At 37.7% G+C, this 25,757-nt stretch overlaps 1 protein-coding gene across 1 annotated transcript; it reads right to left on the reverse strand.

Moving 5' to 3' along the window:
• Nucleotides 1-22,115: 22,115 nt before the first annotated feature.
• On the reverse strand, nucleotides 22,116-22,652 carry LOC138839923 (ferritin heavy chain-like). The gene has a single exon (XM_070039396.1). The coding sequence runs from the start codon at nucleotides 22,650-22,652 to the stop codon at nucleotides 22,116-22,118; it is 537 nt and encodes a 178-aa protein (XP_069895497.1).
• Between the last annotated feature and the right edge of the window lie 3,105 nt (nucleotides 22,653-25,757).

The following is a 25,757-nucleotide window of genomic DNA, read 5'->3' on the forward strand; positions in this document are numbered from 1 at the left end:
CTATCTTGGGGTTCATTTCACTTAACAGCATCTTATCTGACCTTTTCTGCTTGTCCTAAACATATACTAGGTATTGCAAATAAGGGAAACCATGGGAGCTGTGTTTCTTTGGGCCTGGCTTACTTCACTTAATATAATTTTTTCCAAGTCTTTCTATTTCCTAACAAATGGGCTTGAACTCGTGGTATGGGCTCTGTCCCTGAGCTTTTATTTTTGCTCAGGGCTAGCACTCTACCATTTGAGCCACAGCTCCAGTTCCGCTTATTTGGTGATTAATAGGAAATAAGAATCTTGTGAACTTTCCTGCCCCATTCGGCTTCAATCTGAGATCCTCAGAACTTAGCTTTCTGTGTAGTAGGAGTACAGGTGTGAGGCACCATAACCTGGGCCCTTATCCCCATTTTTGAGCACAGACAATACTGAGCAAAATTTATCACTCCATTGTTAAATATTACGATTATAAATCAGGATCGGTGTTTTCTATTGGACTGTTAAGAATCATTTCCTTCTTAGAATCTTGATTAATATATTCAAGCAAGGATGTGTAAGAACTGTGTTTTCTCTCCGGGGCCTTCATTAGCCCTGTCCTTCCCTAGTGGTATGACCCAGGACTTAATCACCCCCCCCCCCATTTTGTGCAGTGGTATGTTCCAGGCTCAACGTTCCTTTTCAGAGTGGCACTGCCCCAAAGGATGCTCCTGGCTTCTGAGAGATTTCTCGCCCCGCCCCCCCTCTGCCCACCCCCATCTCTCTTCCTAAGACAGAGAGCTTTTACCCATCCACACACGACCATACCCTGCACTGCACCTATCATATGCAAAGGCATGGCCTAACCTCACACAGGTTGTCTCTAGTCTAGCCATTCTCATGCCTCTCATTGCTTGAAGCTTCTTGCCAGAGGCAGGAGTTGCTGCTCCAGATGTGGGGTGAGGTGGTTGCTCTCTATTTTCAGATGTTGCTGTAGAAATAAGGACAGTTTGAATCTGAAAAAAAAACCACACACATAACAACAACACCTGATTTATAAAGAAGAAAGATTTGTTTTTACTCACAGTTTTGGAGATTTCAGCGTGTCAATTGTTCTCAGTACTTTTTAGGTCTGTGGTGAGATAGTAGTACATCATGTTGAGAGAGCAAGATGTGACAGATGCCCCTTTGTTTTATTCTTTCTGATCCTGGGACTTGAACTCTGAGCCTGTGTGCTGCCCTTGAACTTTTGTGCTCAAGGCTAGCACACAACCACTTAAGCTCCACCTCCACTTCTGGCTTTTTGGTAGTTTATTGGAGATAAGAATCTCACAGGCTTTTCTGCCCAGGCTGGCTTCAAACCACTTTACTAAGATCTCAGTCTCCTGAGTAGCTAGGATTTTAGGCATGAGCCACCAGTGCCTGGCCTCACTACTTTTGATAGGATAAAAAGATATAAGGAAGGAAGTAGTAAGTGTCTACAATCCTCTTTACGGGCATGCATGCTTTCCATGACTAGAATATCTCTTATGATGGCCACACCTACTAAAATTTCCATCACTTTCATATAGTTCTATGAGCTTTGACACATAGACTTTTACAGGACATTTAAGAATCAAACTATAGCTGGGTGCCTGTGGCTCAAGCCTGTAATCCTAGCTACTCAAGAGGTTGAGATATAAGGTTCAAAGTCAGCTGGGCTGGGAGAGTCTGTGAGATTCTTTTTTATTATTATTATTTTTTGCTAGTCCTGGGGCTTGAACTCAGGGCCTGGACTCTGTCCCTGAACATCTTCTGCTCAAAGCTGGCAATCTACCACTTGAGCCACAATGCCACTTCTGGCTTTTTCTGTTTATGTGGTACTGAGGAATGGAACCTAGGGCTTCATGCATGCCAGGCAAGCATTCTCCCACTAAACCACATTCCAACCCACATCTGTGAGATTCTTATCTCTGGTTAAGCACCAAAACAGCCAGAAGTGGAGCTGTGGCTCAAATGAGCTTTGAGCAAAAAAGAAAAAGCTCAGGAACAGAGCCTAAGTCCTGTGTTCAAACCCCAGGACTGGAACAAAAAAGGGATTTTCTATATCTTACTATCCAAAGATTTGCAAAAGAAAATACTTGTTACTTTAAGTATACCATCATTTTAAGGAAAAAATTACATGTTTCATATAGAAATTATAAGCATCTAATAGATGAAACTCATGTATTGAAGCTACCATTTATATCAATCTTATATCAGTTTTATGACTTTCCTTTTTTCTAAGTGTTAAATGTAAGACAACAAATGCATGCTATTTTTATATATTCAGATTTGTTTTTCTTATAAGGAGAGAAGTAATTCTGAGTTTCCTACATTTTTATATTGATTTATATATATTTATAGCAAATGTAGTTTGTTCCTTACATTTTTCTTTTCTTTTTTTGCTTATACTAATACTCAGATTTGGGGCCTCAAATTTTCCCACTCCCTCTTGACTGATGCCTCTACCTTGTCCTTTTTTTTTTTTTTTTGCTGGTCCTGGGGCTTGAAATCAGGGCCTGGGCTCTATTCCTGAGCTTCTCTGTACTAAAGGCTAGCACTCTACACTTGAGCTGCAACACCACTTCTGCTTTTTCTGAGTAGTTTATTGGAGATAAGAGTCTTTTGGACTTTTCTGCCCAGGCTGGCTTTGAACTGCGATCCTCAGATCTAAACTTCCTGAGCAGATAGGACTACAGGTGTAAGACACCAACACCCAGCTTTATTTAAATTCTTGTAATGGACTATTCTGTTTAGGCTGGATTTAAACTGAGATCCTCCAGATCTCAGCCTCCTGAGTAGCTAGGATAATAAATGTGGACTAGTGGCACCAGGCTTAATTAAGCAAACATATTTCTGTATTGTTTTGAAAAGAAAAATTTGAGAAAAATTTAAAACTATGTGTTTATAAATATGACAATGTTGTTCATAAATATGGCAATTTTTTTGTGGGGGTCCTGGGGCTTGAACTCAGGGTCTGGGCATTGTCCCTGAGTTTTTGTGATCAAGACTAATGCTCTATACTAGAGTCACAGCTCCACATAAGGCTTTATGGTGTGTTACCATTTGTTAGGAAATGGAAAGACTTGGAAAAAATTATATGAAGTGAAGTAAGCCAAGCCCAAAGACATAGGTCCCATGGTTTCCCTTATTTGCAAAAACTAGTATATGTCTGAGACAAACAGAAATGGTCAGATAAGTTGATTTTAAGCGAAATGAACCTCCAGTTAAGGACTCAAATATTTTTTTCTTTCTTGATATTGTGTCTAACATACTTATAAGGTATTTCTTTATTGCTTTGTATGTCCCTCTCCCATGGTATAACCCCTGTTTTCACTGTATTTGGTGTTGGTATAATTTGGGGAGGGGAAGGGAAAAAACAAATTGTTTTAATAGGGATACAGGTGGACCCATTGCACCAATGAGATATACAAGACGTTATGTCCAAAAACAAACTTTACAACTTTGTCTCGTGGGGAGGGGGGAGGGGGGAGGGGGGAGAGATGGGAAGGGATGATAAGAGGAAATGAAGGACGAGGCAGCAATGCTTGATAAGAAATGCACTCATTATTTTGTCCATGTAATTGTAACCCCTCTGTACGGTATTTTCACAATAAAAAAGAAAAAAAAATCTCATGGGCTTTCATACCTGAGTTGGCTTTGAACTGTGATCCTCAAAACTCAGCCTCCTTAGAAGCTATGGTTGTAAGCTTGAGCCACCAGTGCCCAGCTGGCTGACAATGTTTTTACATAAACAATGTTTTTGTTTTTCTTTTTTGCCAGTCCTGGGGCTTGAACTCAGGGCCTGGGCACTGTCCCTGAGGTTCTTTTGCTTAAGGCTAGCACTGTACCACATGAACCACAGCACCACTTCAGGCTTTTTCTGTTTATGTGGTACTGAGCAATCAAACCCAGGGCTGCATTCGTGCTAGACAAGCACCCTACCACTAAGCCACATTCCAAGCTTATAAGCAGGAGTTTATTCCGCCAATCTTGGGGCTTGGATGCAGGGCCTAGGCACTATCCCTGAGCTGCTTATTCTTTATTTTTCGAGCTTCTTTTTGCCCAAGGCCAGTGCTCTACCATTTGAGCCAAAGTTCTACTATGACTTTTTGATTCTTTATTGGAGATAAGAGTCTTGCAGGTTTTTCTGCTTGGGCTGGGCTTTGAAATGCAGTCTTCAGATCTCAGCCTCCTGAGCAGCTAGAATCACAGGCATGAGTCACTGTTATATTTTGTATGACTATCTGAATGTAATTTCTAGTATCTTTTTCTTACTTGAAGAGATCTTATGTGAATATTAGTCTTATGTATTCATTATTCTTGCTCATCTGTCTCTTGTTTTGTATGAGACTGAGTATCAAATCAATTTTTCACTCTAATAATGAGTAACTGAGACTACTAAGATCAGAATAACACAACAGCAGAATAAAGCAACTGTGTTTGCAAGATATTATGTCCCCGCTGGCTTGTTTAATATAGGGTCTTGCTATGTACTTATCACTGGTCTTGAACTTGAACTCTAACTGCCTCAACTTCTCAGTGCTGGGATTACAAGCATATGCCACAAGGCCCATCTAGTTGGATATGTTCCTTTAATAAAAAAAAAACAGAATATATTTCAAATTATTGTATAGCACCCAAAGTCGGATAAAATGATGGTATAAGGCACATCCTGGCTAGACCTAGGAAGTTACATAAAATTTTTCAGGAGGCCAATTTTGTCTTGATTTATAATAAGTGCAAATAGTAATACTGAAGAGAGACATTAAAATGTCTTAACATTTTGACAAAATTGCTTAATGGGCTTATTTGTAAGATAATTTAAAAAGTAAGACAACTGAGAATTATTTTGTCAGTCGTGGGGCTTGAACTCAGGGCCTGGCCATGGTCCCTGAGCTTTTTCACTCAAAGCTAGCACTCTGCAACTTTGAGCCACAGCTCCACTTCCAGTTTTCTGGTAGTTAATTGGAGATAAGTGTCTCATGGACTACATCATATGATCTCCTAGAAAGTCCAGTAACATCCCCCACACTTGCTTTTTATTAAGTTTTTTATAATATGATGAAGTCCATATTTATTTGTGAAAAAGCAAAATCCATTTCAGGTCCCCCTATGAAGGATTTGCTTATTCTAACATGTCGTTCTTCTTATTGTATCCAATTTTCAACCTTTGGTGGAAAGCAATTCAAAAAAAATATAATCATCATCTCCTTAAACTAGCAATAAACTAATAGAGAAAAAAAAGCGGGGGTGGGCGGAAATCTCACAGACTTTCCTGCTGGCTGGTTTCAAATGGAGATCCTTAGATCTCAGCCTCTTGAGAAGCTAGGATTAAAAGTGTGAGCCACTGCAGCATAGCAGTCAGCCAAAAAATTCATCTGTAATTCTTTAGACTTCTCTTAAAGAGCTGTAAAGATTACTATCTTTATAATCTGCTGAGAAAGAAGAGATTCAGTATCCCAATCCAACAATTTTGAGTGCTTTGTGTTGAAATCTTGAATAGGAGTCAACACACATTGTAGGTATAGACACTGAACATTTGTCTTTGCAGACTCTGACCTCTCCAAAATGTTTATCCATCATTACGACTCTGTCTTTTAGGGCAAAAGCAACCTTAGATGCAAATGATTATGCATGGTTCTTTACAAACAGATACTTCATGTATTTTTCAAATTTCACACAATTTTATCTCAATTTCATTTTTTCCAACCATTTAAAAATGTGAAAAACGCTGTGTGCCATTCGCTCACGCCTGTAATCCTAGCTACTCAGGAGGCTGAGATCTGAGGATCACGGTTCAAAGCCAGCCCGGGCAGGAGAGACCGGGAGACTCCTATCTCCAATAAACCACTGGAAAACCAGAAGTGGCACTGTGGCTCAAGTTGTAGAGCACTTGCCTTGAGCTGAAGAGCTGAAGGACAACACCCAGGCCCAGAGTTCAAGCCCTACCACCACCACCACCAAAAAATATGTGAAAAACATTCTTAGCTCATTAACTCATGTTCATGTCCAGTGAACTCATTCTGAGGCCTATGGGATATGGTTACTGATCTCTGTGCTAGAATATTTTTTGAATCAAAAGAACAGTCTGTTTCCAGTTTTGAAAGAGCTTTTTTTAAATAACCATGTAACCTTCTTCTTTGTTTATTTTAAAATGTCACATTGGCACTTTAATTAAATAGACCAAATATTGCTTCTCAAGGCTTTCTCATCATGTATTAACCAAGTATCTCTGGTAATTGTTTTGATTTTTGTCTTGAGAAGACAAGACTTATTTTTATAAATTAGTGAAGACTGCTTTATACTTGAAAGTATAATTGAAATCTCCCAGGAGGTTGTTAGGAAATCACAAATATTTCTTTTTGTTTACTGTATTAGGAAAAATATTTACTTTTATTTAGTGTGTTCCATATTTGTTAATACAACATTTTGTGAAATATGTATGAAAAGAATATTGAAAAAGTTTAGAACAAACACATTCTTACCAAGAGAACTGTTCACTTGTAAACTGTTTATGATCTAAATAGCCAGGAATTATATGTTTTAAATACTTTACAACAAGGCACTCTATGTCCCACATTTTATTTTCCCTATTTAGTTTTATCATGAAAATATGGGTTAAAATGTTATGTTGTACACATAAGCTGTGCACAACATTTTATTATTATAAACTTTGCTTTCTTCAGTTTCTTGCTTAAAAACTCAAAGGAGAGAACGTATAGCTATAGAAAGGAAGAAACATCTCATATTAGTGATCCTTATTAGTGATCCATATTAGTGATGCTTAAATGCTTTACTAATAATTAAACAGGGAATTATTTTTCCTCTTTCTTGATCTCTTTTTTTCTATTTTGTGGTACTGTGGCTTGAACTCAGGGCCTTGTGCTTACTAGGGAAGCATCTACCACTTGGGACATATCTCCAGGCTTCTGCTTAATTTCTCAGCCTCTGTTTAGAATGTTATGCTTATTATAAATGAGATGGAAACATAAAAATAATAATTCCATTTTAAGTGACTTTGTATAATTGGTAATTTCATTCAGATGAGAATTCATATCAACTACATAAAATAGTGGGCTTGGTTGTGATATTTTCATACATGCATATAATGCACTTTAATCAATTCCCCCCGTTGTTCTCTCTTATACCCCTCCCCTCTTGCTCTCCCTTATACTCTTCTTCTTCTCTGATATCTTCATTCTTCTTTTATTTCTAGCTGTTACATATAAATGAAAACATAGCTTTTGTCTAAGTACAGATTATTTAGCCTAACATGATAATCTCCTGTTTCATTCACTTTTTAACTTAATATTTTATTATTATTGTTGTTATTATTATAAAGGTGATATATAAAGGGGTTACGATTACATAAGTCAGGTAATGAGTACATTTCATTTTGGACAATGTTACCTCTTCCCTAGCTCTCCCAGTTTTTTCCCTCCTGTCCCCAGCCAAAAGTTTTATAGTTCATTTTAACATAATGTCTAATAAGTACCACTGCTACATTTATTCATCCTTTGTACCCCATTTCTGTGTGCCCTTGGCCCCCCAAAGGCAAATAAAAGAACAAACAAAAAGTAAATAAAACAAAACAACAACAAAGAAAATCCTCTTGTTTTCTATTTTCTGGAGTTCATTTCTCACTCGTTTTCTTATAATGACATGTTTTTATTCTTTATGGGTGAGTAATATTTTATTATATATATGTGTGTATGTATATATGTACCACATTATTTTAAATAGAATTTAATTCTTGCTGAAATGTCTCAATTCAGAAATTAATGCTTATATTCAACTTTTAATTTTTGTGGCAATAGTTCTTTTCATTTTTTTATTAAGAATCTGTCTTTATTTTTATCTCAAGTCAGAAAAATTGGCTTTGCAATCAAAGACATGCTGCTGTGTTATATTTAGGAATGGGTAAGTTTTGATCTGGTACCATAGGTCCATCATTAAGGAGCAAAGGCACCAAACATGAACAAAATCTACAAGAAACTTGCTTGTTTTCTGGCTTTAGAACTTTTGGCAGGCAAAGAACTTTAGAATACTTAAAAGATGATTAGGCCTATAGAATTAAATAAGTCATTGGGTTCCAAAGTGAAATCTTGGGAGCAGATTTTTTTTTAACTGTGCACGTGTGTGTGTGTGTGTGTGTGTGTGTGTGTGTGTGTGTGTGTGTGTGTGTGTGTGTGTGTGTGTGTGTGTGTGTGTGTGTGTGTGTGTGTGTGTGTGTGTGTGTGTGCGCGCGTGCTGGTCTTGGGGCTTGAACACAGGGCCCTGGCACTGTCCCTGAGCTTTTTTTGTTCAAGGTTAGAGCTCTACCACATGAGCCACAGTTCCACTTCAAGCTTTTTGGTGGTTGATTGGAGATAAGAATCTCATGGGCTTTCCTGTTTGGCCTGGCTTCAAACCATGATCCTCAAATCTCAGCCTCCTGAGTAGCTATGATTCTAAATGTGAGCCACCAGTGCCTGGCTTTGGCCTTGGATTTTTACTGTCAGTAAAAAGATGGATTCAAATGGTTTTTATTTCTTGCTATTGTTTCTAACATATTTATAAGATGATTTCTTTGTTGCTTTGTATGTCCCTCCCCCATGGTATAACCCCTGTTTTCACAGTATTTGATGTTGGTATTATTTGGGGAGGGGAAGGAAAAAAACAAATTGTTTAAATAGAGATACAGGTGGAACCATCACAACAGTGAGATGTACAAGACATTATGTCAAAAAACGAACTTTATAACTTTGGCACAGTGGGGGAGGTGTGTGTGGGAGAGATGGGAAGGGATGGGAAGGGGAAACAAAGGAGGAGAAAACAATGCTTGATAAGAAATGTACTCATTACCTCGCTCATGTAATTGTAACCCCTCTGTATGGTATTTTCACAATAATATATGTATGCATATATATATAAAATGAAAAGAAAAAAAGATGGGTGGTCCAATCCTGAAATAATGAATTAAATTTTAATATAAATGTTTTGTTTACATGGTTACTTACATACTACATGGTAAAGGAAGTTTATATGCTTGACACTTGGTTGCATATTTGAAAATAATAAAGTTAAATTATGTTGAAGTTAGATTTTTCTCTGGACAAGATTTGGATATTATTCCTAACTAATGTAATGGGATTATTAAGCAAATTAAAAATGGGAAAATGAGAAAAGCATGAGAACCATGTCACTTGGGAATTTGTTTGATAAAACCATCTAAGAATTATATAATTTTAGGAGGAATATGCTTATGCTTTACTCTTCTATTTACTCTGATCAGATTCTAGACACTAAGAAGTTGCTTGCTAACTTATACATTTCTTTCTCAAAGAAAAGGTAAACTTAATGGCTATGTCTTAACACAGTCATGGATTACTATTTAACTTGGCAATCAAACTTTAAACATTTTGATGTCTTAACTGATTCACTGTATAAATTAATACTCCAGAAGTTAACTGCAGCATTTTAATGAATCCCTTATTAATTAATGAACTGAATAATATGCTTGATGTATGCTCATTTTATATTTGTGCAAATCATATTTTTATCTATTTTTCTATGTTGCAGATTGAATATGAGGCCTCATGATTACTAGGCAGATGCCCTACCAATTGAACAATGCCTTAAGCTGTGTTTTTGAAGTACAGTTTGGCTACTTTTATCTGAGCTGGCCTTGTACTTGTCATCTTCTCTTCTCCTGAGTAGTTGAGACTATAGGAGTATATAACCATGACCAGTTTATATTTTGAATTTCTAAAAATTAAGCTTCAACCCAGGTGCTGGTGGCTCATGCCTGTAATCTTAGCTACTAGGGAGGCTGAGATCTGAGGATCGTGGTTCAAAGCCTACCCCAGGCAGGGAAATTGGTGAGTCTCTTATCTCCAATAAACCACCAGAAAACCAGAAGTGGCGCAGTGACTCGAGTGGTAGAGTGCTAGCCTTGAGCTCAAAAACTGAGGTACAGTGCCCAGGCCCAGAGTTCAAACCCCATGACCAAAATTTAAAAAAAAAATTGAACTTCCAATCATATCAGTTACTCATACTTAGGAGTTTGAATTAAAAATAATATAGTAGGGGCTGGGAAGGTGGCTCAGTGGTAGAGCGCTTGCTTTGCATGCTCAAGGCCCTGGGTTCGATTCCTCAGCACCACATAAGCAAAAAGAAAAAAAAGCCGGAAGTGGTGCTGTGGCTCAAGTGGTAGAGCGCTAGCCTTGAGCTGAAGAGCTGAGGGACAGCGCCCAGGCCCAGAGTTCAGGCCCCACGACCGGACCCAAAAAATATATATATATATAGTAATTCATCTGGGTAATTTCATATGGTTTTATTATCATACATTACAAAATAAGTATGGATGCTTGGTTTCTTTTACTGTGAATTACATTTAAACGTAAACGGTCTTTTTTCTTGTGTAGAGGTTCTAGGGCTTGAACATTAGTGTGTTAACACTTGAGAAACAGTTCTACTTCCAGCTGTGGAGGGTTAATTGGAGATGGACTTTTCTGCTTGGGCTGGCTTTGAGCCATGAGCCTTAGATCTCAGCCTCTTGAGTAGCTAGGATTACAGACTGAAAGAACTTCGGTTTAATTATATATGATGAAAATGGGCATTCTGAACACAGACAACATTGTATTAATGTCATAAACCAAAACTATCATGAGAGATAACATCCTGTTTTCCAATTACTTGTAGAAATCATAGAATAATAGTAAGTCTGCCAAAACAAAAATTGTTTTGGGTAGATATTTTCCAAAGGTCACATTATGAATACTAATGAAGTCACTTCAGTGATTTGTATACTTATTTCAATGTGTATTTAACAACTGACTTAGACCACTGGGAAATGATACTGCAAAACAATCAGAATTTTTTTTTTACATAAAACCAGTACTGAATATGTATACTTACAGTTTAAAAAAATATATGGAAACTTACTATTGATTACATGGAATTTTACCATTGATTTTTATATGGAACTTTAGTATCTTTCTCAGTCCAAATATTGTAGCTGTACAAATTTATTTATGGCTTTTCATTACTCTTTATGTCTATTTTGTGTGTGTGCACATGCGTGTGTACATACATGCCCATCTTGTGGATTGCAATCAGAGCTTAGGTGCTGTTTCTGAGCTTTTTTGCTCCACCATTTGAGCCTCTGCACCATTTCTGGCTTTTTTGGTGCTTGATTGGAGATAAAAATTTTATGTATCTTTTGCCTGGTCTTGCTTGGAACTGGGATCCCTCAGATCTCAACCTCCAGAGTACTAGGTTTAATGTATGAGTCACCAGTGCCTGGTACATGAGATATTTTTGTTGCTATGGCTCTGTAGTATATTTTGATGTCTCTAGCATTGCGATTTCACAAGACTGCTTTTGCTACTAAGGGTCTTTTGTGCTTTCAGATGGATATTAGGATTACCTTTTTTATTTCTGTGAAGAAAGACATTGGGAATTTTATGGGAAATGCATTGAACCTATAGATTACTTTTGGTAGTGTCACCATTTCCCCAGTATTAATTCTGCAGGTCTGTGAGCACAGGATATCTTTGAATCTTTTGATGTCTTCTACAACTTCCTTCTTTACGGTTTTATAACTTTCCTTGTAGAGGTCTTTCATATCCTTGGTTAAGTTTAATCACAGGAATTTTTTTGAGACTCTGGTGAATAGAATTCTTTCCTGATTTTTTTCTTTCCCTGTTTGTTGTTGGTATACAGGAAAACTGCTGATTTTTTTATTTTTTGGTCGGTTGTGGGGCTTGAACTCTGGGCTTGAGCGCTGTCCCTGCGCTCTTCACCTCAAGGCGAGCACTCTACCGCTTGAGCCACAGCGCCACTTCCGGTTTTCTAGTGGTTTATTTGAGGTAAGAGTCTCAGGACTTTCCTGCCGGGGCTGGCTTCAAATCACGATCCTCAGATCTCAGCCTCCTGAGTAGGTAGGATTATAAGCGTGAGCCACCGTCGCCCAGAAAAACTACTGATTTTTATATGTTGGTTTTGTATCTTGCTATATTTCTGAAGGTATCCATCAGATCTACTAGTTGTGGCATGGAATCCTTATGTTCCTTTAAGTATATGATCATATTATATACAAATAGGTATAATTTAAATTCTTCCTTCCCTACTATAGCCCTTTTATTTCTTCTGTGGCCTTATTTTCTGGCTAGAAATTTCAATACTGTAATGCATAAGCGTGGAGAGAGTCAACACCATTGTCTCCTTCCTGACTTTAGAGTACATAATTACAGTTTTTCTCCATCTTATATAATATTTTCTATATGTGTTATATATTACATATAGACTTTATTATGCTAAGCTACATTCCTTTTAATCTTAGGTTCCTCAGAGTTTCAGGAAAGGATGCTGAATTATGTCATAGGCTTTCTTTGCATCAATTGAGATACTCTCTTGCACTCTTTCTATGTGCTCTATTACTTTTATTGATTGACATATGTGAGGCCTACCTTGCTAAAGCTGGTGTGTTTTTGCTTTAATTGGATGCTTTCAGGCATGTCAGGTAGAAATCGAAAGTGGGTGGCAGTGTCTTTGAACACAGCTAATGGCTCAGAATATACTCTGCCACTCCTGAGCCTTGAACTTTGCCCTGCTCAGCTCCTCTGGCTTTTCTGGGGGTGAACTTTTCCTTTTTCCAATTAAGCCTTCAATTAATATATCCTTTGGATAGTGTAGAGCATGTAGGCTTAAAGGTCTGTAGCCACATTTGGGACCTTTAGTAGGCCCACTTACTTAACTGCTTTCTTAGGAATCAGATGTATTGTCAACCGGTTCTGGTATTAAACAGCATCCCTCAAGGGAAGCATCCTTTGGTTATACTAGAGTTCACTTGGTCACACCCGCTTGTTGCTTGGGGCTAGATATAGGTTTTTTTTTAATATTGTCAAGATGATGTAAAGAGGGAGTTACATACAGTTACATTAGTAAAGTAGTGATTACATGTCTTGTCTAACTTGTTACCTCTCCCTCATTTTTCTCCCTCTTTCCCTACTCCCCAATTCCCTCCGCCAAGTTGTACAAATCATTTCCAACATGTTGTCTTGTGAGTATCGCTGTTGCATAGGTTCTCCCTTTGTCCTTTGTCTCACCATTTTGTTGTTCCCCTTCCTTTCCCTAATTCAGATAAACGTATATACAATACCCAGGATAACAAAATCGGTGTGACAACAGGATAAATGATAGGGGGGAAAACACAAAAGAAAAAAGGAAATCACAGTATATTGAGAACAACAACAAAGGAAAAATTCTTGTGTCCATGTCTTAGAGTTCATTTATCTTAGCATCATCTTATATGGTCATATGTACATAGCAATTGAGCTATTTTGCTCATCTACTAAGATTATCCTAGATATATACTAATTGTTGTAAATAAGGGAGACCATGGGGCTTCAGCCTATTTAGTTGAAGGATGAGCAGGCTGGTGTGACTGCTCTCAGGGCTGGAACAATAGGTTTACTTTGCTATTGGCATTTTTTCCCTCCCTGTGAATGGGGCACAGACACCAGTCAGAGGCAGTCTGAAGCTTTGCCCAGACAAAGCTTGTCAATCTATATCCAGTCCTCTACTAATATTTTGTTTGTAGTATGGTTGACATAGGTGGCTTTTTCCAGAAACCAAGATAAAAAAAATAAAAGGCGCCAGGCACCAGTGGCTCACGCCTGTAATCCTAGCTACTCAAGAGGCTGAGATCTGAGAATCGCGGTTCAAAGCCAGCCTGGGCAGGAAAGACCGTGAGACTCCTATCTCCAATAAACCACTACAAAACTGGAAGTGGCGCTGTAGCTCAAGTGGTAGAGCGCTCGCCTTGAGCTGAAGAGCTGAGGGACAGCGCCCAGGCCCAGAGTTCAAGCCCCATGAAGGACAAAAAAAAATAAAAAATTAAAAAAAAAATAAAAGGGATCAGGTAGAGCATATCCACCTAGTGATAGGAGCTTTTCTTTTAGAAATCTATTGTCTGATGTTATTCATGTTTCTCTAGCTACTATCTGTCATTTTACTGTTGTCCTTGGCTAGATTTTATCATGAGTTGCAGCTATACACCTCTAGTTTTACTTCTTATTCATGGTGTTATGGGGAAGTGGTGTCTTATCAACAACCTGTCATCTTGACTACTTCTTTTGCATTGTGTACAAATTTATTTTTAAGCATAAAATATAAAATTATATATTAACAGATACCATGTCATGTCAATACATGTTTATATTGGAAGCTATTTAAATGTGTTAACCATTTCTGCCTTCTTAAACATGCGTCATTTTTTGTGCCCATCCTGGGGCTTGAACTCAGGGCCTAGCCATTGTCCTTGAGCTTTTTTTGCTCGTGGCTAGCACTCTACCCCTTGAGCCACAGCTCTACTTCCTGATTTTTATTTGTTAATTGGAGATAAGTGTCTCATGGGCTTTCCTGCCTGGACTGGCTTCAAACTAGTCCTTATAACTTAGACTCCTAAGTAGCTAGGATTATAAGTATGAGCCACTTGATGCCCAGCTATGTGTCATTTCTTAGAGAAACTTGCAAAATTCCTTGTTATAACTTTAAAATGTGTAGTACATAATTATTCCCTGAAGTTACCCCACTCGGAAATAGTATTCCAAAGCTTGTTGCTCCCAAATAACTAGAAATTAGTACACATATCAATGTTTGCCTGTCCCACCTTGCCTGTCTACAGCTTCTAAAACCAGTAGTTTACTCTCCAAGTCTACAAAATTAACTTGTTTAGATTCCACATGCGTATGTTTATGTAGCTCTTATCCTTTTTTAGTTGCAAAACTTTATTCTTTTAATAGCTTTCTCTTATGAATTGGAGCTAAATTCTTTTTGTAATTAAGTACTTGTACAAAGGGGTTTCATTTCCATAAATCAGATGGGTGCAATAGATCTTGCTCAATGTCATCCCTTCTGTCAATTTCTGCATTTCTTATGAAATTGCTAACACATGGATATAAGTTATTTTTAATTTTGACTATTAGGTAATTATTTCAAGTATATACATCTTTTCTCAAAACGGGAAGAAATCTCAGGATTTTGAAAGGAGAGTTTGAACAAAATTTTGACCCCCACCCCTTCCTAAGAGCATATATCTTGGAACATTAAATATGTTTAACACACATTTTTTTGTCTTTTGGGGTTTTTTTTGCCAGTCCTAAGGCTTGAACTAAAGGCTTAGGCACTGTTCCTAAGCTTCTTTTGCTCAAGACTAGCACCATGACCCACAGTGGCACTTCTGGCTTTTTCTGTTTATGTGGTACTGAGGAATCAAACCCAGGGCTTCATGCATGCTAGGTAAGCACTCTACCACTAAAGCACATAGACAGCCCTTTACCACAAGTTTATAACATGGAGAAAAATGAGCACTAAAAAGACTTCTAAATACAAGGAGAGGCAGGAATATGTTTGCAATAATGACTACTATACTGTCTTAATGTTTTATCAAACATCTTTTCACTCAGCAATACTAATAGCATGCTGCTGCAATAGAGAAAGAGAAGGATCATATTGTATTTATATTTTTCTTAACATTAAATATATAAATCTATGCACAATATCTCCTGAAAATACCAATTACTGCTGTTAGTACATATTGTCTATTGGATTTATTATGACATAAGGTTTTTCAAAGCAGAACCCTTGATTTGTTTTTAACAAAGACAGTTCAAGGAACATTTGAAAAATGCTAAATAATCCAAAGCTAAAGATTCATTCCATAAGTCACAGATCATACCCATCTGATTTTCTCTAACGTTGGTTTCATCCTTGTGCATAGCTGAGATGTAATAGGCCCTTTCTCATGATAGATAAGAATGCTTTGGGGATTATGGGATGGAAAGATCTGAGGTTATATCTGGTGCTATACTTTTCCTTTGCCCTAAATCTGAATTTATTCATGATTACTTCTGCTTTCTAGTATAATCAGTAGAACTAAGGAGGTCATATGGAAAGCAGAGGAAAAAGAAGTGATAGATATAGAAACAGTAGCAAATGATGAATGATGCTACAAGCTCCATGGGATAAAGGTTACAAAAATGCATATGAAGGAATAGATTTTCCTGTGCTCTGGATGTATTGTCAACTAATAAACTACTTAAAATATACCTTTTTAATGTTCTCATTTGGCTTTTCTACATAACACACCCATTTCTAACACACAAAAGTTATAGACAGATTAAATATTAACTATTCTCACACAATTTCCTGACAAAATATTGAGTGTCATTTAATTCTGGATATGTTAATATAAATTAGGTAATAATAAAGGTTAATAGGTAAAGAAATATGATGATTATTGTTAACTGAGATGATAGCAGTAATAATGTTTACTTGAGATTTTGCATATGTTGGCGCACTATTATGCAATTTGTATAAAATAGCTACTTCAAACCATTGAAAATTTATAAATAGGCAAATAATTGTGTGGGACAAAGACTTGTGAAATATCATTTAAAAAACACATGGTGGAGCCAGGAACCAGTGGCTTACACCTGTGATCCTAGCTACTCAAGAGCTCCAGGATCTACACAAAAAAAAAAAAAAAAAGAAAAAGAAAAAGAAAAAGAGAGGCCGGTGCCAGTGGCTCACAGCTGTAATCCTAGCTACTCAGGAGGCTGAGATCTGAGGATCGCAGTTCAAAGCCAGCCAGGGCAGTAAAGTCCGTGAGACTCTTATCTCCAATTAACCACCAGAAAACCAGAAGTGGCGCAGTGGCTCAAGTGGTAGAGCGCTAGCCTTGAGCTGAAGAGCTGAGGGCCAGTGCCGAGGCCCAGAGTTCAAGACCCACGATGGAACAACAACAAAAAAAGGAAATACATGGTAGAAGTAGCACAGATTTTTATTATGTTCTGCCTTGTAAAAATAGCTTCATTTTTCTAGATTAAAATATTTTCCACCACAAATTGGATACATGCATCAAAGTCAGTTTAAGTTTAATTTTTTAAAAAATCACTTGATGTTGGAAGAAGTACAAGTTCTGATATTTTTCTTTTCTGAGATTCTGATGGTTCTGTCTCTATAGTTAACTTACTGATTTGAATGTTATTGTAATGAAATAATCATTTACTTTTGCAGTGTTTAAACTATTTGGCAAGCTTTTAATGAGTCACTTAAATAGGTAATAAATCTAATTGGATTAGCCAGAAATGTTAGTAAGCTTTTAATTTAAATTTATATGTGGTAAAATGAGATTTTTTTGTGCTGGTCCTGGGGCCTGGGTATGGTCTTTGAAGCTTTTCTTTGCTCAAGGCTAATGCTCTACTGCTTGAGGTACAACTCTACTTCTAACTTCTGTTTTTTGTGTTTGATTTTTTTAAGTTTTGGTGCTCAATTGGAGATAAGAGTCCTATGGATTTTCCTGGCCAGGTTGGTTTCAACCCATGATCCTCAAATCTCAGACTCCTAAGTAGCTAGGATTACAAGTAAGCGTCACTGGCACTTTGCTAAAATGAGATGTTTTAAAGAACTTACATATTTTTTATCTATTTTTATCTTTTTTGTATAGGTGTGTGCTGGTACCAGGGCTTGAATTCAAGGCCTAGGTGCTATCATTTAGCTGTTTCACTCAAGGCTGGTGTTGTACCACTTGAGCAAGAGCTCCACTTTGGGATTTGTTTGGTGGTAAGAGTATCATGGACTTTTCTGCCCAGGCTGGTTTTGAACTGCAGTCCTCAGATCTCAGCGTCCTGAATAGGTAGTATTACAGGCATAAAACACCAGCATGTGAGAAACTTTATAGTTCTTATGTCTAATGGATTTCAGGTATTTTAATAGTTATGCTTCAGAGAGAATAATGTGTTGTGGAATGTTTGGAAGAAAATATGTACTGAGAGAGAGAGAGAGAGAGAGAGAGAGAGAGAGAGAGAGAGAGAGAGAGAGAGAGAGAGAGAGAGAGAGAGAGAGAGAGAGAGAGGGAGGGAGAGAGGGAGAGAGGGAGAGAGGGAGAGAGGGAGAGAGGGAGAGAAGGAGAGGGAGAGTTTTGGAACAGATAATGTTAACCAGCATCGACTGTTTCAGTTTTCTTTTCTAGATGGCTCTCCCAGGTTGTATTGCAAGACATGTGGAAAGTGCTACAGAGTTTGATCCTGGAAGTAGAGGAAAAGTGGCTGATGAGGTGTGGATATTCAACTAAATAGGGAAAGCTGATTATCTTGAGAAAGGTGAGGAATTTATGTCAAGATGAAATTACACTCCTTGGACTATAACACCATAGAACTCCAAGAACAGGCATATAAGTTTTAGTATTGATCACAATCATGTGTTTTCTATACAACACAGCTTGAATTTTTTGTAAAACATAGCTAATGTATATTGTTGGCTTTAATGTCTATAGGAAAATATTATACTGCACATTTAAAAATGTCTTCTGGGCATAATAAGCTTAATCAGCTTTCATTTTAGGACTGGTATTTAAGGCAAAGAAAAATAGAATTCACTTTTTATTTCACTGAACTTGTATTCAACAATCTTTTTTACCATTAGTAGCACATACGTGAAAGAAGGAAAAGATGATTTGAAAGAACTACAGCTTGTCAAACCCAATTGGAGAAACTATAAGGAGGAAAGTTACAGGAAGATCATTAAAATCTTTAAAGATCTTTCAAGAATTATGCTCTGGCTCATAAAAGTAGTAATTTGGTTCATAAAAGCCTGGTGGTTTGCTGATTTTAGGAAAACATTTGTCAGTTTTATCTTCAGGAAGAAGGTTGGGAGAAGGGACATTTTACTTTAATTTCATATTGTTCACTCTCTAGATATGAGAATTTGGGGCGCATTGAGCAATTCCTTCTTAAACAACAAGTAAAGGAATTGGGATTTCTTAGGAATACCTATGTAGTTTACTGTTTAAGAAACATTAAAGAAATAATACTCACTAATAAAGCTCGATTTTGAAATAGAAAATACACTGAAATCATGATCACCAAAATCATCTTTGGATATCCAAGTGATAAACAGATAACCTTATAATTACCAGGCCATTCTTGAAGTTTTAATAATATAATTACTTTGATGTATATATAGTTGAAGACCCAGAAGGGTACTCTCATTTTGCTTAAAGATAGCACTGTACCACTTGAACCACATCTTCACTTCCAGCTTTTTTTTCATGTTCTTAGTTGGATATGAGTCTTAAGGAATTTCCTGCCTGTGTTTGTCTTATGCATATCACTGTTGCATTGGTTCCTTCCTTGTCCTTTGTCTCACTATTCTGTTGTTCCCCTTCCCTTCCCTAATTCAAATAAATATATCTACAATACTAGGGTACCAAAATCAAATACAGTGACAACAGGGGATATACTGTAGCGGGAAGAATATACAAAAGAAACAAAAAATCATGCAGTACATTAAAAACAACAACAAAGAGAAACCTCTTGTGTCCATGTCTTGGAGTTCATTTTGCTTAACATCATCTTATATGGTCATGTGTACATAGCTATTGAGATATTCTGCTCATCTGCTAAGATTATCCTAGATGTATACTAACTATTGCAAATAAGGGAAACCATGAGACCTATGTTTCTTTGAGTCTGGCGTACTTCACTTAATATGATTTTTTCCAAGTCTTTCCATTTCCTTACAAATGGGGTGGTGTCATTCTTTCTGATGGAAGCATATAATTCATATATATATATATATATAATTCATATATATATAATTCATATATATATCACATTTTCTTGATCTGTTCATCTACTGAGGGATCTGGGTTGGTTCCCTCTCTTAGCTATGGTGAATAAGGGATAGTAGGAGAAAAACAAATGAGGGAGTAACAATGCTCGACAAGAAATGTACTCAATTACCTTACTCATGTAACTCTGTACAGCATCTTTACAATAAAAGAAAATTTATATAAAAATACACATAGTTGGGCTGGTAGCTTTAGTGTGGCCTTGTTTGTGATCATTTGGGTAAATGCCTAGAAGTGGGATTGCTGGGTCATAGGAGAGCTCTATATGTAGGAACTTCTTTTTAGGAACCTCCATACTGCTTTCCAGAATGGTTGAACAAGTTTACCCTCCCACCAACAATGCAGTAAGGTTCCCTTTTGGCCACATCCCCTCCAGCATCCGTTGTTATTAGAGTTCTTGATTATAGCTATTCTAAGTAGGTTGAGGTGGAATCTCAGTGTTGTTTTGAGTTGCATTTCTTTTATGGCTAGAGAAGTTGAGCATTTCTTCAAGTATCTATTAGCCATTCTTATTTCCTCTTTAGAGAAGTCTCTCTTTAAATTTTTAGCCCACTTATTAATCCGGCAGTTGTTTCTTTGAGGACTTCTTTTTGGGGGATTTAATTTTTGTGTTCTAAGTATATTTTAGATATGAGACCTTTGTCTGTTGTATGGCTAGTGAAGATCTCCTATTCCATGGGTTTTCTATTGATCTTGCTCGCTATGTCCCTTGTCTCACAGAAGCTGTGCAGTTTAATGCAATCCCATTGGTCCATATTTTATTAAGTATTTTAGTTCCTATAAAATGAAATACACAGGTATATTTTGATTACAGCCATTTACATGTACACATTCTATAACTGCAATGCAAAAACTAACTCATTAAGCTTGATAAGCATAGTCGTATTTTTTTAAAATCTCAACCAATTTCAACTTTTATGTTCCTGAGAAACTGACTCAGTAGTGTTTAGGGAATGGAATATTAACCAAGCATTGAGGATGTGGTACTTGAATCATCTCAACAGACATAAACAAGAATCCTTGCTTTAACCACTCATCAGCAGATATTTGCTGTTGATTGGCCATAACCACATAATCATTTCATATGCTGGTACTGGAAGTTTTCTTTTTCATTTTTGTTTCTGGTTTTAATCTCACAGTTTAGCCCAGCTGGCCTAGAACTCATTTGCTCCTACTACAGCCTCTAAATTGCTGAGATTACAGGCTTATGCCATACCTGGTTTGGGTATGTGGTCTTTTATACCTTTTGGTGTCTGAGTCCTAAGGCTTGAACTCAAGGCCTGGGGACTCTCCCTAGAACTTTTTTGTTCAAGTGTAGTGCTCTGCCAGTTGAACTGCAGCTCCGCTTCTTGCTTTTTGGTGGTTAACTGTAGATAAAAATCTCATGGACTTTCCTGCCCAGGCTGGTGCTGAACCTCTATTCTTAGATCTCAGCCTCATGAGTAGTTAAGATTACAGGCATGAGCCACTTTAATCCAGCTCTCTTATACTTTTTTATACTTTGATGCTTTTATACTTTTATACTTTGAGAGCTCCAAGGCCTGGGAGCTCTCCTTGAGCTTTCTGTGCTTAAGACTAGCACTGTACCACTTGAGGCCCAGTTCTATTTCCAATGCTGTGATATTTATTTATTCATTTTAATAAATTTTTATTGTGAAAATACTGTACAGAGGGGTTACAGTTACATGAGCAAGGTAATGAGTACATTTTTATCAAGCATTGTTGCCTCCTCCTTTGTTTTTCCCCTACCATCCCTTCCCTCCCATCTCCACAACTACACTCCAACCCCCTGTCCCCCTCCGCACTGTCTAAATTGTAAAGTTCATTTTTTGACATAGTGTCTTGTACATCCTATTGTTACAATGGGTCAGCCTTTATCCTTATTTAAATATTTTGTTTTTCCCTTCCCCTCCCCAAATTATACCAACCTCAAATACTGTGAAAACAGGAGTTATGAAGATCAGAGTCTCACTTTTTTGCTCTGGCTGGCTTCAAGCTGCAAACACCCACTCCATCATAACCCATCACACTTTGACACCCATGTTGTTCATAAAGGGAAAGTTAATTTGGTATTTCCCAGGTGACCATGATTTCCCTTCCTCTCACACTGACTGGAATTTCCAATTCAGGATAGCGCATAGATGTGGAGCAACTCTTGGATATCGTGTGAGACTATGCTTTCATTTTTATTTTTTTTCCTTTTTTGTATGTTTTTTTATTAAAATTTTTCTTTTCCCTCCTTTCCCCCTGCTTTCATTTGTAATAGGAGAGCGATTTTCACACACAAGAAGAAACTGATGTTGCTCAGAAAGAAAGGCATTTATTGCCAACATTAGGCTCATAGAAGAACTAGTGAATATGTCACCAATATGCCACAATAATGATTGCCTGACCTGGTGGCCTAGGGAAAGCCTAGTGGTCTTGGAATAGTCCCAGTTTGGTTCTTCTAGAGTCTGTTGTGCCGGGTATACTTGTCAAACAGGTACTCAGTTAAGGTGTCTTCTATGGACCAGATATCTCGCATGTTGGTAAGAAAATGATGGAGCTTGAAAAGGGTTTCCAGTTGTTGGCTCAGAAAATGATCTTTCAGGAAATGTGCTAGTTGCAGTTCTGCCTTGTTGATGGCTAGTTCATACAAATCCAGGAGGCTCTCTGTGAGGATGACTTCTAAGTGAAAGGCACATTCTAATGTCTGGAAGGCGCCCTGCCAGTCGTCTTGGTCAGGCTTGGTGATATCTCTCAGCGTGATGTGGCTTCCAAGGTAGTTTTGCATTTGCAGGAGCATTTCGGCACTCATTTTCCATTCATTTGATCGGCTCAAGAAGAAAGATGTAAAGTGTTGCAGAGCTACATCCGCACGGCCGCAGTAGAATGCCATGGACAGATATATGTAAGACGCATATATCTGTAATTGGATCTGATTATTAACTGCTGTCTGGCAATCAGGATGATATCGGTGAAACATTGGTGTGGTGGTTGCCATGGCGGGTGGCAACCAAACACAAAAGAAATGATAAGGAAAAGACCAATTGGAAGCAAAGGGCGCAGTAATGCTGCCGAGCAGACACTAGAGGCACTGGCGGTGCCTAAGCCCTCGTGATGGCCTTAATTTGGGCCAACACGAGGCTTTGGGTGTCGAGCTCCCCTACAAGATAGACCAAAAGCTGGTCTGAAGTGAGTCTGTAGGAATCTATAAGGAATCACACGTCACTGAGACGTCACTGAGACAATCGCCCATTGAGACATCACAGGAAGTAGAACATTGCTTAGTGAAAAGTGGGCATCGATAGCCTTATGGAAGATAATTGAATGGCATTCAGGGAATCATCAGATCAGGGTTGGGGGAGGAGCGCTGAGTTTCTAAAGGACCATTTGACCTGTATATCCTTAAACACAGTTTATGAATAAAGCATAAACTTTTTGAGGTGATCATGTTGATGGTTTCCTTAAACAAGTTATTCATAAATTCCCCATATGTGATTATTTTATTTAATGCTCTCTTTTGGGGGTATAATTAGTTAACTTAATACCAAAATGCTGCTACTCTGATTCTTAGCTTCCATGACTATGCTAATAATACTCCTGAATGGGAGTGATGTCAGTCTCAGAATTGCAGGCAGTGTCGTCTCATAGGTTCAGAAGGCAGGAAGAATAGATAGAGACTGCTCAACACTACCACAGGTTTATTATGGAGAAAATTTTGAAGAGGAAAGCCTGCAGCCAAAGTTTGAAGATTCCCTACCACATACAAGCAAGGATTTATCATACTGGTCAAGGGAATTCGTGAGTTCTCTTGCAGGGGTTGGTATGTAAGTAAGAAATGGTGAGATATAGATAATGTATGAAATGGGCCACAGTCAGAGAAAGGGAGAAAAACAAGGCAAGAATGTCTGTTTGAACTCTAGTGTATTCAAAGCAGCTGGAAATCCTTGTCTGGCACCAGACACATGGGTTACAGAATGTCAAGAACAGGATAAGGCCAAAGTGTTCATAAATCAAGGCACTGGTCTGGATTTTGAAGATAAGATGGGACACTTGGCTAGTTGGACCTAAGAAGTTCCATCAGTGTCTATCCTGTGTGACTTTGCATGGGTCATTACTGATTTTTTTAATTTTGCAAAAAATGTTAGCATGCAAGAAGTTTCTCATTTCTTCTATTGTTCCTTCTATTGCCTGTTTTCATTTTATGAACTTACTGTCTTCCTTGTTGATTGTGGCAATATGAATTTGAATTTTTTGGAAAAGTTCTCATATATTTATGTGTTTTGTTCTCTTTTTTTGTCCTTTTTGCCCATCTTGGGGCTTGAACGCAGTGTCTGGGTGCTGGTAGGCTACTGCTCTACAACTTGAGCCACAGCACCACTTCCAGCTTTTTCTGAGTAGGTTAATGGAGACAAAAGCCTCACAGACTTTCCTGTGCAGGCTGACTTCAAACCATGATCCTCTAAGCTCTGCCTTCTGAGTAGCTAGGATTGTAGGTGTGAGCCACAGGTGCCTGGCAAGTGTTTTGTTCTTTCATAGTTGGTTCTATTCATTGACCATGATTTCCTTTCATGGAGCTTCACTAGTAGACTTCTGTGAGTTAGAGGAGAATATGTGTAAATTAGGAAGGAGATATACATGACATGAAACTTGCATATGGGATGGAGATTGTCCCACTTGCTTATACTTGAGCATATCTGACAGTTGGAAAGTAAGTCTCTCTCTTCTAGACAATATGTGCTTAGGTTTTATAATTCCCGTGTGCAGTTTTGCAGTTGTCTCCACTTCTGCTGTAATATTGGATATTTTTTATATTATGTATTTTTGCTAGTCCTAGGGATTGAACTCAGGGCCTGCGTGCTGTCCTTGAGCTTATTTTGCTCAAGGCTAGTGCTGTACCACTTGAGCCACAGTATCACTTCCAACTTTTTATTTTGGTTTATGTGGTACTGAGGAAACAAACCTAGGGCTTCAATGCATGCTAGGCAAGCCCTCTACCACTATGCCACATTCCCAGACCCTTAGCTATTTTCTTGATTGAATGATCCATTGTCTTTGAAATGTAGCTTTTAGGGAGGAAAGGGATTCCAACACCACTGACTAGTGCTTACTGCCTACTTCAAGCAGGAGTGAGTCAGGGTCATAGCAAGGAAGGGGCAGGCAAATCACCTGTTTGGAAACATATGAGCCTGGCCCTTTTTTCTACATTCATATTTTAATTGATATTATGAATGCAGATATATACATAAAAAAGCAGGTAAAATTTTGCCAAATTTTATATAGGCAGAGACACAGTTAAGTAGTTAAAAACCACAGTTTGTCTTAGCTTTTTACATAGTTATGCATGGATGACTGCCTATTTTAATTCTGTATATGATACAGTATTTTTCATTTTGTTATTTTTTATTGTTATAAAGGTGATGTACAGAGGGGTTCTTTTTGGACAATGTCAGCCCCAGGCGCTTCTTTTGCAGTTCTTCAATTTTAAGTGTTTTTATTTTCTGTTTTAGCTGTTTCAAGTTTTAGAGTATAGAAATGTAACAGCAACCAGGTGGCAATGGCTCATGCCTGTAATCCTAGCTCCTCAGGAGACTGTGAGCTGAGGTTTATAGTTTGAAGCCAGCCCAGGCAGGAAAGTCTGTGAGACTCAGATCCAATTAACCAAAACCCCAAAGTGGTGCTATGGCTCTCAGTGATAGAGCAATAGCCTTGAGTAAAAAAGCTCAGGGACAGTGCCCAGCCTCCGAGTTCAAGCCCAATGACTAACAAACAAAAAAGAAAAGAATAAAAGAAATTTAACAGCATCTGCTTTTCCTCTTTTCTAAGAACTCTTCATAGATTTTTGTCTGATAATAGTATCCCTTCATATGTGTGCCATTAGTCTGTATAGATATTTTTGTATTTAGTCATTACCATGACTCCATTTCCATATTTTAAATTTCTAAAAGTGTAAATAATTTTCTGAATGGATAATATATTTATTTTTCAAAAATCATATGTCTGGGCTGGGAAAGTGGCTCAGTGTTAGAGTGCTTGCCTTGCAAGCATGAGGCCCTGGGTTTGATTCCTCAGCACCACATAAGCAGAAAAAGCCAGAAGTGGTGCT

The sequence above is a fragment of the Dipodomys merriami genome, unplaced genomic scaffold (assembly GCF_024711535.1).
Source record: "Dipodomys merriami isolate MVZ:Mamm:240054 unplaced genomic scaffold, mDipMer1.0.p SCAF_3, whole genome shotgun sequence".
In the NCBI taxonomy this organism is placed as follows: Eukaryota; Metazoa; Chordata; class Mammalia; order Rodentia; family Heteromyidae; genus Dipodomys; species Dipodomys merriami.

Coding starts and splice junctions, on each gene's coding strand:
- LOC138839923 (XM_070039396.1), bottom strand. CDS start 22,652: ATGGCAACCACCACACCAATGTTTCACCGATATCATCCTGATTGCCAG.